General features: G+C 50.6%; 1 protein-coding gene across 2 annotated transcripts in view; it reads left to right on the top strand.

Annotated features, from left to right (window-relative positions):
- Positions 1–12811, top strand: part of LOC104988715 (L-gulonolactone oxidase) — a 26088-nt gene that overhangs the window by 6448 nt on the left and 6829 nt on the right. The window contains exons 6-8 of one of the 2 annotated variants that reach the window (XM_010840138.1): positions 2127–2312; positions 10427–10534; positions 11591–11667. In XM_010840138.1, coding sequence (XP_010838440.1) covers positions 2127–2312; positions 10427–10534; positions 11591–11667 — 371 coding nt within the window. The remainder of the gene's footprint in view (positions 1–2126; positions 2313–10426; positions 10535–11590; positions 11668–12811) is intronic. The other variant, XM_010840139.1, reaches the window with a different exon arrangement.

Genomic DNA, 12811 nt, shown 5'->3' with positions numbered 1-12811 from the left:
TTTTACAATCTTTATTGAATTTGTTACAATATTGCTTCCTTTTTATGTTTTGGTTTTGGGCATGTGAGATCTTAGCTCCTCAACCAAGGATCAAACCCCCTGCCCTCTGCACTGGAAGGCAGAGTCTTAACCACTGGACTGCCATGGAAGTTCCCACCCAAAAGTATTTCTTAAACTTCATGGGAATCCAGTATGGGGCACAGATTTGGGACTCAGATGTGGGGCCAAAACCTGCCTCCCACATGCATTGGGTGTGCACATGTGTGCAGGTTGTTTAACTCATCTGGGCATCCCTGTTTTCAGCTGTTACCTCAAGAGAATCTTCCTCAACCTGTAGGAGGTTGGGGGTTAATGAGACAGTGTATATGAGAGCCTGGGGGCCCAATGACAGTTCACGACACTTGCGTCGGGAGCCACCCCTTCCACCTGCAATGCAGGAGTCCCTGGTTCGACTCCTGGGTCAGGAAGATCCTCTTGAGAAGGGATAAGCTATCAACTCCCCAACCCTTCCACCTGCAATGCAGGAGTCCTGCGTTCAATTCCTGGGTCAGGAAGATTCCCTTGAGAAGGGATAAGCTATCAACTCCAGTATTCTTGGGCCTCCCTGGTGGCTCAGACAGTAAAGAACCTGCCTGCAATGCAGGAGACCTGGGTTCAATCCCTGGGTTAGGAAGATCCCCTGGAGGAGGGCATAGCAACCCACCCCAGTATTCTTACCTGGAGAATTCCATGGACAGAGGAGCCTGGTGGGCTACAGTCCATGGGGTCACAAAGAGTCTTTCACTTTCACAAGGGACTTTCACTTTTACTTTCTTTCCCTTAGGAAGCCCAGGTGAGTAAGACAGGCCCTGGCACATGGGGGTGAGAGCTCCTCTGTTTAATTCTACACTTATGCTGATGGCAGGGAGCAAGGGGAAGACACTGGCATCTTTAATATCTACTGTCCCCCAGGCACTTAACTGGGTGCTTCACCCAGGCTCTCTGAGTTGGTTATGACCCTCATTTCACAGATGAGGAAACAGAGAGGTTAAGTCACACATCCAAGATCACACAGCTGGTGAGTCAGTGCCCACCTTTATTATTGCTGGACCCCGCTGCTGTGTTTCACTGGCCAGTGCTCAGCTCATCCCCAAATCTCCAACAAAGTCTGTTTGTTTGTGTTTTTAATAAAAACCATCCTAACGCCCTCAGTCCCACAGCAGGCCACTGTGCCCCACTTCTGCCAGTTTCTCTTCTCTGGTTTAGGTCACTGTTAATCAGAATTAGTTCAGCTTTATCTGTTCTCTCACCCTGGGCACCCTGCCACCAACCGCACATGTCAAAAGCAATGTCCATCCCAGTAAGCAGATAGCAGAGTGTGGAGAGGAACTTCAGCAGGCAATGAAAGAGGGTTCCTCTGGAGACAGGAGCCCAGGGCAAGGAGAGTGATGTTCATCACCTGTCTCCAACTGGGTGGCCCACTCTGCAGAGCCCAGAGATTCTGCGTTTGGTAGAGCCAAGTAGGGAAATCTAGTTCCTAAGGCAAGGGAGAGGTCCCCAAATGAGAAAATGGACTAGACTTGGCTGAGATGGTGCTCAGGTGGGCAGTGAGCAGACAGCCTGCAAGGGACTCTGGTCCCCAGGGCTGTGTGTTGGGACAGCAGAGCCAGCTCCGGACCCCCAGATGCATGCACACCCTTTGCCTTTATGAGCCATTTCCACCCAGGGCCTCGTGCTCTTTGGAGTTGATTTCATCTTAGCTCTCTTCCGGGCAAAGGACAAGCTTGCTGAATCCTGACTTTGAAATCCACAGGATGAGCAAGGCAGCTGGGGGAGGGCAAGCCACTGGGGTGCCATGGAAATGCCTGTGATGGATGGGCCCCCTCCCTGCTGAGGGCTGATGCCACCCAGAAACAGCCCCCCTCACTCCATTTCTCCTCCTACCCTCCCCCAAGACTGAGGCTCCCTCGGGCTGTGATTGGAGACCTAGCTGGGAAAGTCTCTGGGGCCAGAAACATGGTGGGAATCATGGCCAGATACATCTGGGAATCGGAGACACTTGGCCTCATTTGCAAGGACAAACAGGGAAGTGAGGGGTTTGCCAGAAGCCTGGGGATGCTGAAGCGTGGTTCTTCTCCCACCGCCAGGTGGTGGCACTGACCCTGCTGACAGCCAATGGGACCATTCTCGAGTGTTCAGAGTCCAGCAACGCAGAGGTGTTCCAGGCTGCGCGCGTGCACCTGGGCTGCCTCGGAGTCATCCTCACAGTCACACTGCAGTGTGTGCCCCAGTTCCACTTGCAGGAGACCACCTTCCCCTCAACCTTGAAAGAGGTACTGTCTCTCCTTTGCCACTGCTCAGCCTCAGAAAAGAAATGGAGGACATTAATAAGTCATGCTCCTCTGAGCTCCTCTGCAGGTCCCCAGAATGGGGCAGTGAGCTGACCTCACCAGCCCTTCCTTGACCCCAGAATACTGTGGCAGTATCCCTTTGTGAGCAGGTCAGTGGAGCTCAGAGGAGCTGGATGATGAGGGGCAGAAAGGATGGCTTCTGAATGATAGGATTGTTTTTTGAATGAATGAAAACCCATGTTGGTTAGCTGGGAAAATGGATGATTGGATGGATGGATGAATGGATACATGGATGGATGATGAATGGATGAATGACTAGATGGACAGATGATCAGATGGATGGATGAATGGATGATGGATTGATGCATGGATGGATGGATAGCATGCAATAGACCAGAAATGCCTGATAAACATGGATCTATCCCTGGTAATTGCTAAGCTACAGGACTCAAATCTATGGTTCCAAGTCCCTCAGCATCTGAGCTCCTCCATAGTCAACTCACTATTCAATATGAGTAGACCCTCTGCACAGATGGAGTTGGTAGTGATGTGAACACTACTGGCCCCACATAGTTATGGTGGAATTTGGGGTCAAACTGAATGCTGGCAGTACCACCCCCAAGCTGTGAGCTTGAGTCAGCCATTTAACCTTGCTGAGCCCGTTTCCTCATGCAAAAACAGAGTAAATCATGTTTACCTGAAAGGATTGAACCTGAGAATTAACTCAGATAACACTTGTAAAGTATCTAGTTCAGTACCAAAACACGCTCCCCAGGGTACCTAGTCAGTGAAAAATGGAAAATTCTGTTATCTAGCATCTGGTCTAAAAAATCCTTACATTGGAATTTCTAATACATTATAAACCTTACAGCAAAGGATTTAAATGCAGAAGGTCCTTTATGCAGAGGCATGGTGTTTGGTGGGGCCTCCCTGGTGGCTCAGCGGTAAAGTGTCTGCCTGCAGGAGATGCAGGAGATGCAGGAGATGCGGATTCAATCCTTGGGTTGGAAAGATCCCCTGGAAGAGGGTATGGCAACCCACTCCAATATTCTTGCCTGGAGAATCCCATGGACAGAGGAGCCTGGTGGGCTACAGTGGGTGGGACTGCAAAGAGTCGGACCCAACTGAAGCAGCTGAGCACACATGATGTTTGTGGAACTTTAGCCCCAGAACTCTCCACTGGTGGCTGACAAAGTGATTCCAGGGATGCTCTTGGGCAGGGGTCCCCATTCCCTGAGATCTAATGCCTGATGATCTGAGGTGGAGCTGATGTAGTAATGACAGAAATAAAGTGCACTTGAATCATCCAGAAACCATTACCCCTGTCCTGGTCCTTGGAAAACTTGTCTTCCATGAGACCAATCCCTGGTGCCAAAAAGGTTGGGGATGCTGGTCAAGGGGATGCGGCATTGATTCCTAGAGCATCAATGCTGAGCATGTGTGGGCCAGTCTTGGCAAATGAGTTGCCTGATGCTTTGGCCCAAGAAAGGATTACAAGGACATTTCGTGGAATTGTTTGGCAGTGATACTGTGTGGCTAAGCCAGGGAGCTCCAAGAGGGTAGAACCAGTCCACCTGGAGCCACCCCAGACTCTGAGCCACCTCAAGAGCCTGCTTCAACTAGTCACATCCCCAGACCAGTGTTAAGGGGCTGATCTAAGCTTCTTGTTCACTCCAAGCAGGCCCTAGCTTCAAATACAGTCACATGCCGAGGATGAGGGCTTCTACATGCTGCATTTTAGGTCGATGCAATTCAGCGCAAAGCAGAGGTCGACACTCCCCTCAGGCCGTGAGAGTAGATGTGGTCACCCACAGAGAGAGGGCTTGGCTGAGGAGAGAAGGGAGCCTTAGTGCTCAGTCCAGAGCAGAGCAGCCAGACGAGTCCAACGCTGTGAGGAGTTGGGGAGCAACAGCAGGGTCTGGTCATCAGGAGATCACTGCTGACTTCAGTGAGCATGGTGTCAATGGAGCGGTGGGCAGGTTAAGGGGTCGGCATCTCAGGCAGAGAAGGGAGATGGGCAGAGATCACCTTCAATAAGAAAGGGACCACCTTCCGGCCTCTCACTTAGGTCAGAACTTGTTCATTTTTAAGCTGAATAATTTGACCCAGAGATAAAGAGATTGCTTCTTCTTTTACCAGTAGGATTGGCCCCGGGGCTCCTACCAGGGCATTAGAACCAAGTGGACAGACAGACTCCACCCTCTTCCTGCTCCTCCTTTGACCTGGCAGAGATGTATTAAGACTGACCACACCTAAGGCCTGGTTCTTGCAGTCTTATCTCAGGCTGTCCCCCAACCCCAACACACATACACAATTACACAGCAGTGAATGCTCGGTGAGTATTTAGAGGGGCTCTGGGGAGGCAGGCAGCCCCAAGCCTGATTGTGCAGCTCCCTCTGTGGAACCTGGACCAAACCCTTCAAACTTTTGGAGCCTTTATTTTTTAAATTATTTGTCTGGTCAGGTCTCAGTTGCAGCATGTGGGATCTAGTTCCCTGACCAGGGATCGAAACCAAGTCCCCTGCATTGGGGGCATGGAGCCCTAGCCACTGGACCACCAGGGAAGTCCCTTCTTTGCCATTTTAAAAGTAGGGTCAGATTAGATGAACCTGAGGTCTTTTCCAGCCCTGACATTACATAAACCAGTGCAGCACTTGGATACAAAACTGTGCCCCATCCTGGAGACAGAGGGTCCTTCTCTCCCCTGGAGCATCTGGGGATGTTCTTGGGTCTTATCCCTGGGGAGGGGCATGAATCCTGGTGTGGATTCCCCCACCGTTCCCCTGTGACCCCGGCCCATCCCTCGAGGGCTCACAAGGCTAGATGCTGCTCCTCCTCCTCTTCTGTGAGTCAGCAGGTCCTCTGTGGATTCTCTCTCTCTCCTCTGCACAACTCTGGCTGCTCTTCCACCCGGAGCTGCATGGGTCTCCACCAGGCCCATCATCAGTGTCCATCACGCCCATGGACAAGCCTTCCCCGCCCAGTTTTAGCCACAAACAAGGACTGTGCAGAGGGTGGGTGGCATTTACAACCCTATGATTTCCTCCCAGGGGCGTGTGCTGTCCATGGCCCTGCATTCAACTCTCTTTTACCCTCTCCGCTCAGAGCAGCCTTTAAAGGGCCCCTTCAAGGGGCTGGGAATGCTTGGGAGGAAGAGTAATATGCAGGTGGGAAGCCGAGTCCCAGGCTGCTCCCTGCTCCCAGTCTGCTCAGTGACTGATCAGAAAACTGTCACTGGAGCAGCTTCTCCTCACTCTTGCTCCCCCTGAATGTTTTCCTTCCGAAAAGAAAAATGATGAGACCTCATTTCCAGGAGCAGGCAGGTGCCTGAGAACCAATGTGTGCTTAATCACTTAGTCGTGTCAGAGTCTTTGCAACCCCATGGACTGTAGCTCACCAGGCTCCTCTGTCCATGGGATTCCCCAGGCAAGAATATTGGAGTGGGTTGCCATTCGCTTCTCCAGGGGATCTTCCCTACCCAGGGATCGAACCCGAGTCTCCCACATTGACAGCAGATTTACTGTCTGAGCCACAAGGAAGAATTTATTAACATCCACCCCTCTCTGAGGTTACCCTCTCCTGCCCACCCCTGTGCTGTGTGTGGTCCATCTCAGACGCAGCTCCCTGCTTCCCAGGTCTGATTCTCTTATCTGCACCTCAACACAGCTTCTGAAGGCCGCTCAAAGCCATATGAGGGGAAGGGAGAGTTGGAATCAGTGCTTCTGGGCAGAGGGGCCAAGAAAGGGGTGGCCTCCCTGGCTTCTTATGACAAGGTCTCAGCATTCCCAACTTTCTGCAGTCCAACTGGTATGAAATCACAGTCAGAGAGAAGACTGGAGGATTTTGGAAATGGCTGTCAACCTTTGCCCTTTATGCCATGCAAATCATAATGAGATGTGAGAAGTATAGCCGGCTGCCTGCGTCACCGCCTCCCCCCGTGCCGCAGGAAGCAGGGTTGGTCCCTGGGACACACCAACCTTGTCAGCAGCATCCCAATGCCCGCCACTCTCTTGAGTGGCTGGCCAGTGACGACTAGGTAACCCCCAACCATGGGACAGGTAGCCCTCAGCTTCTGCTCACAGGCCTGGTAATCAGTTCTCGTGAGTCAGTTCAGTAGGGTGCTAATTTTGGAGGGGATGGAACCCTCTAGAACCCTTCCTGCCAATGACATTCCAAGGAAGACGTTCCTCTGGGGCCCACCCGCTTTGATGGTGCTCCCAGGAACCACCAATTAGACTTGAGGAAACATGATCCTGGGGACCCTCCTCCCCCAGATAGGATTGTTTGTAGGCCCTGAAGAGAGTCACAGTGGGATGGGTCCAGGGCAGGGGGCTCCATCCTTCAGTGACCACACAATGCTCAGTTAGGGACCACAGGGACACAGAGCTGGGGGGTACATGCTGCCTGCCTGGAGGAGCTTGGAGTTTAGCATGGGAGGAAAGATATGCCTTGTCCCTCTAAAGCAGGGAGGAAAAGAAATGACAGATGCCAGGAGAGAGGCACAAAGTGTGCTGTGAAAGTGGCTCCATTACTCCATTCTGGTGGGAACCTGGGCGCCCAGAAAGGGGTGCCACCGTTACTTTTACTGCTGAGATTCTGGGCAACCTGGGAAGGCCCCGGAGGCTGGGACAGGAGGGAAGGGAGATTTTCCGCTCTCTCAGTCCCATCCTCCAGGCAGAGCTCCAGACCATGTTCCTATCCTCCCAGGAGAAATAGTTCTGCCCAGAGGAGATGGGCCATGGGTCCATCACCCAGTCAGGATGGAAGTGATAGTGACAGGGACCTGGTGTTTCTTCCTGAACTTTTCACGGATCTACAGCCCAGCAGAAGAGGGCCTCCTCTTCCAATAAGGAATCATAGGGCGCTTTCTTTTCTTGGACTCCAAAATCACTGTGGACAATGACTGCAGCCATGAAATGAAAAGACACTTGCTCCTTAGAAGAAAATCTACGACAAACCTAGACAGCATATTAAAAAGCAGAGACATCACTTTGTGGACAAAGGTCCATATAGTGTTTTCCAGGAGTCATGTACGATGTGAGGGTTGAACCATTAAGGCTGAGCGCCAAAGAATTGATACTGTCAGACTGTGGTGTTGGAGAAGACTCTTCAGAGTCCCCTGGACTGCAAGGAGATCCAACCAGCCCATCCTAAACAAATTAACCCTGAATATGCATTGGAAGAACTGATGCTGAAGCTGAAGTTGCAATATTTTGGCCACCTGATGCGAAGCCAACTCATTAGAAAAGGCTATGATGCTGGGAAAGATTGAAGGCAGGAAGAAAAAGGGATGACAGAGGATGAGATGGTTGGATGGCATCACCGACTCAATAGACATGAGTTTGAGCAAACTCCAGGAGATGGTGACGGACAGGGAACCCGGGTGTGCTGCAATCCACGGGGTCACAAAGAGTCGGGTATTACTGAGCGGCTGAACAACAACAGCAAAGACCCCTGCCGCATTTACTGTGTCCAAGTCCCTATGGCAGCGGATAGGATGAGGGTTTGGGAAACTGGCCCACAGGCAAGATCTGGGTCACTACCTGCTTTTATAAATAAAGTTTTCTTGACACACCACAACGATCCTCATTAACGTATTGTCGGTGGCTGCTTTCATGCTACCACAGCAGAGGTGAGGAAACAGAGAGAGCAAAGCCTAATATATTTACTATCTAGCCCTTAACAGAAAAAAATGTGCTGATGTCTGTCCTCGAGAAGAAACCAAATGTGAATGAGAGGCTTGATGACTTTCAGGACAGATGTATGCTTCAGTACCTGTAATATACTTCTGGGATGGATGTAATATAATAAATAAACACCACTTAGAATGGAAGGAGACAGCATTGGTGGGGGTAGGGGTGGGGTTGAGCTGAGCATCTGAGTTACAGCACATCTGAATTCAGATCTGACCCTTTTCATGTGGTCACTTGTGGGCAGTGGCAACAGAACTGGACAGAGTGTGTGGAAGAAGTCCTCTTAGTGCTGAACTATTCGGGCTCGATTCCATTGGAAATGGAGCGCTGCTGGGGATTTTTGAGCTGTGTCTTGGAATGCTTCCCGGTAGATGTTGTCTGGAAAGATGAAAAATGGGGAAAATTATGAGGCTAGTGCAGAAGAGCCAGTGAGAGCTAAGAAGGGCCTGGACTAAGCCACGTTAGCAGGAGCCGATTTTAGGGGAAGGCTGGAGAGATATGAACAGAGATGCAATCGGGTGACCCACAGCCTGGGCTGACGTGTGGCAGGGGAGGTTCGGGATGGCAGCCAGGTCACTGGAAGGTGACAATGGTCCGCCCATTCCTGTATCTCCTGGGCCCCATCAAGCATCAGTTAACAAGTCAGGGGTCCTCCCTGAAGTGATGACCAGGACCCAGAATCCTAAAATTCCACTGCTCCCAGGTGCTCCAAATTGAAGTTTTAGATGGACTCATTCCTTGGTGTTTCACCTTGGTTTTTCCTTCCTTTCTGGCCAGATATGGAAATCACAGGTGGTTTTTGTTGTTGTTCAGTCGCTGAGTTGTGTCCAGTTCTTTGTGACCCCATGGACTGCAGCGCACCAGGCTTCCCTGTCTTTCACTATCTCCCAGAGTTTGCTCAACTTCATGTTCATTGAGTCAGTGATGCCATCCAACCATTTCATCCTCTGCTGCCCCCTTCTCCTTTTGCCTTCAATTTTTCCCAGCAACAGAGTCTTTTCCAATGAGTTGATTCTTGGCAGCAAGTGGCCAAAGTATTGGAACTTCAGCCTCAGCGTCAGTCTTCCCAATGAGAATTCAGGGTTGATTCCCTTTCAGATTGACTGGTTTGATCTCCTTGCTGTGTTTACAGCTTGTAAACTACTTTCACATCCATGACCTCCCTTGGTTCTCACAAGAGTCCTGGAAGGAAAGAAGGAAGGAAGGAAGAAAAGGACAGAAAGCTATTTCTGTCTTGGTTCTACAGATGAAGAGATGCTGCTTCCTGAAACTCGCAGCTGGGAACCTGGTGGGGAATAGGGCTAGATCCCCAGATGTGTGCCAGGATTGCTCACATTCAGAACCTAAACTCTCCACTGGGTACATGCCACAGGCAGGCACTCTACTCAGGAGCTTCAGCATAGATTATCTCATTTCATTTGTACAACTGCCCATGTGTTGTTGGGGAGGGTGGGAAACCAAGGCTCCAGGGATATGGATCCGGCAAGGTTGTGCAGCTGCCAAGTCACCAGGCCAGGACTTGAATCCAGAACTTACTCCAAAACCAGCACTCTCCCCCTCCCTCCCAGCTGCCTGTCAAACCCCAAATCTGCATCTCCTTTGGCTCAGAATCTGTCATGTGTCAGCCTGATGGGTGTCAGGGAGAGATGACTTGCTCTGTGACATCTCGACGTATATGGATGAGCCATTCAGAGTCAGACACTCCTGTTCATTTTATTAAAGCCCACTGCAGTGTCAGGGGTTGTGGGAATAAGAGAGGATGACAGTGAGGCTGCCAACGACAATGGAAGAGTGATAGTAGCAGCAGCAGCTTACTCCTGTATGGAGCTTACCGTGCTCATGACACCACATTAAGGGCTTTCTAGGCATTAGTGTGTTTAATCTTCATAACAATCCTGACATAGATACTGTTGTTAATCCTATTTTGCAGATGAGGAAATTGAGGCACTTGCCCAAACTTATACAGCTAGTCTTTGTTCAAGTCAGGATAACCGAGAACTCATTTTTATCCTCTGCATAATTCAATGAAGTCAACCTATAAAGTGGACCATTTTAATGCCCGTGGCATGCGTGTGCTCAGTCGTGTCCAACTCTTTGTGATTCCATGGATGGTAGCCCACCAGGCTCCTCTGTCCATGGGATTATCCAGGCAAGAATACTGGAGTGGGTTGCCATTCCTTTCTCTAGGGGATCTTCCCAACCCAGGGATCGAAACTGTGTCTCTTGCATCTCCTGCATTGGCGATAGATTCCTTACTACTTGACGTCCAGCATCTTATAGGACACACCCCTTGTTATTTGGCAATGTTAGGACAATTTGGGATATTTTCTTTTGATGGGGGGGCCCAACTTCCAGCATCCCCACCATCAAATGTGACCAACACAATCTCTGCTCCTTTCTCAGGTTCTTGACAACCTGGACAGTCACCTGAAGAAATCCGAATACTTCCGCTTTCTCTGGTTCCCACACAGTGAGAATGTCAGTGTAATCTACCAGGACCACACCAACAAGGTAGCTGTGGGCATCTTCCCCATTCCCCCACACTGCCCAGCTCCCAGGGCACCTAACACTTATTATCATCCTGATGATCGGTGAGAGATGAGAGGAAAAGCAAAGGGTGAACATCCCTGAGCATGAGGAGAGAAGCACTAAATGCCAGAGGGTGGAAGGAGAGGGAAGGTGGTCCCAGTAAGGGTCCATGAGTCTGTGAGCAGGGATACAGGAGTAGGAGGTCAAGGGAAAATCCAGATGTGGGAAGCAGAGACAGAGGTGTTGGCAGGACTGGCTAATGAGTCCTAAGCAGTCAGGATAGACCTCAGAAGCCAGCTAGCACATCCCACCTTCACTCCAGCACCCCATCCTTCCCACCCCCCAGGGGAAGAAACCCATGGTTCTGTCTCCTCACCACCATGTCCTTGGCAAACAGGCTGCTTCTCAGCAGAATAAAATAAAGCCATCACTTAGGAAGATGTTGGAGAAGGCAATGGCAACCCACTCCAGTACTCTTGCCTGGAAAATCCCATGGATGGAGGAGCCTGGTAGGCTGCAATCCATGAGGTCGCTAACAGTCGGACACGACTGAGCGACTTCACTCTCACTTTTCATTTTCATGCATTGGAGAAGGAAATGGCAACCCACTCCAGTGTTCTTGCCTGGAGAATCCCAGGGATGGGGGAGCCTGGTGGGCTGCCATCTATGGGGTCGCACAGAGTCGGACACGAATGAAGCGACTTAGCATCAGCAGCAGCAGGAAAATGTTGACCAGACAAGTCAGGCAAAGGCCAGAACACCTACTATGTGTATGGGGCTGGCATGGGGTTCATAAAGGGTGACTGCTGAACACCAGGCTCATCAGCTCTGCAGAGAAGAGACATAGGCATTTCTTGGTCTTGAGCAAAACGATCACATAAGCACGAAACAGAAGGGGACAGGACATGGGGATCGGCAGTGCCAACAAGAATGAGGCTTTCAATCATCCTGGCAAGTGGGTTCCCCCTCCCCCAGCACACACACTCTCCTGGGACACTCAGCTCCAGCTCGGAACTGACCACAGACTCTGCTTCCCAGCCGCCCTCCTCTTCAGCCAACTGGTTCTGGGACTACGCTATTGGATTCTACTTACTGGAGTTCCTACTCTGGATCAGGTAGGAATGCTACTGTATCTTTCCCCAGCACCTGCCATCTACTTCTGGGGATGTGGTCCATCAGGAGAACAACATCCCACCTTCAGACATGCAAACCGGGTCTGTCTGCATGGTCCAGAGCAGTGAATTCCAACCCTGTGGAGCTTTTTTTAAAAATACCCATGCCCAGGCTGCACACCCTGACTCATGGGTGATGTGAACCTTCCTATTGTCCAGTTTCTTACCTCCTTCCCAGCCTGAAGTCTGTGTTCAGGCTCAAGCACCAGACACATAACTATGAGTGATGAGGAAGGCCTATGGGTCCTTGAGCAGTGATGCTATATTCAGCCAAGACGTGGAATGGCATCTGATAAAAACTTTTGAAATGTTTCATACACATAAATAATATAGGCAACACATATTTAAAGTATGTTGCTGCTATTGTTGTTGTTCAGCCACTAAGTGTCAGACTCTTTGAGACCCCCTGGACTGTAGGCCAGCAGGCTCCTCTGTCCATGGGATTTCCTAGGCAAGAATACAGGAGTGGGTTGCCATTTCCTGCTCCAGGAGATCTTCTTGACCCAGGGATCAAACCTACTTCTCTTGTGTCTCCTGCATTGACAGGCAGATTCTTTACCACCTGGGAAGCCCTTATGGTGTATAGACATATTTAAACTTATTGTAAAGTGTATCCATCTAGTCTTTTATCTTGGAGACTTTGGTGTCTTATTAAAGACAGTGAGTCCAGCCTGGAGGCCATTGCTCCATCAGATGATGGATTGGGGGTGAGAGTGGAAAATGCCCAGCCAGACTTCTCTCCCCTTCCATCCCAGCAGCCTGGCAGCTTTATGTGCCTGTGTCTGTGGAGTCCAAGCCAGGAAGCATCCAAATAAATTGAGCTCTAAATCACAGTGGCCACATCCCTGGCCGGGACACATGCTCTGAGGGAGCTCCATGGCCTGTGAGCCCCGCCCATGTGGCTCTCATTTAGTAGCTTCTGAAAACCATGTCCACTTGGCCTCACCCTTGCAGCTCTGGGCCGCTTGCTGAGCCATGTGCCCAAGGATGCAGTGGTGAAAGCTAAATGATGGATTGGGTCTTGGTGATTTGGCTTCCCCGGTGGCTCGGTGGTAAAGAACTCGCCTGCCGATGCAGAAGACACAGG

This window comes from Bison bison, unplaced genomic scaffold (genome assembly GCF_000754665.1).
Source record: "Bison bison bison isolate TAMUID 2011002044 unplaced genomic scaffold, Bison_UMD1.0 scf7180017864141, whole genome shotgun sequence".
In the NCBI taxonomy this organism is placed as follows: Eukaryota; Metazoa; Chordata; class Mammalia; order Artiodactyla; family Bovidae; genus Bison; species Bison bison.
Note: the sequence above shows the minus strand (reverse complement) of the source record. Positions and strands in the feature narration are given on the sequence as shown.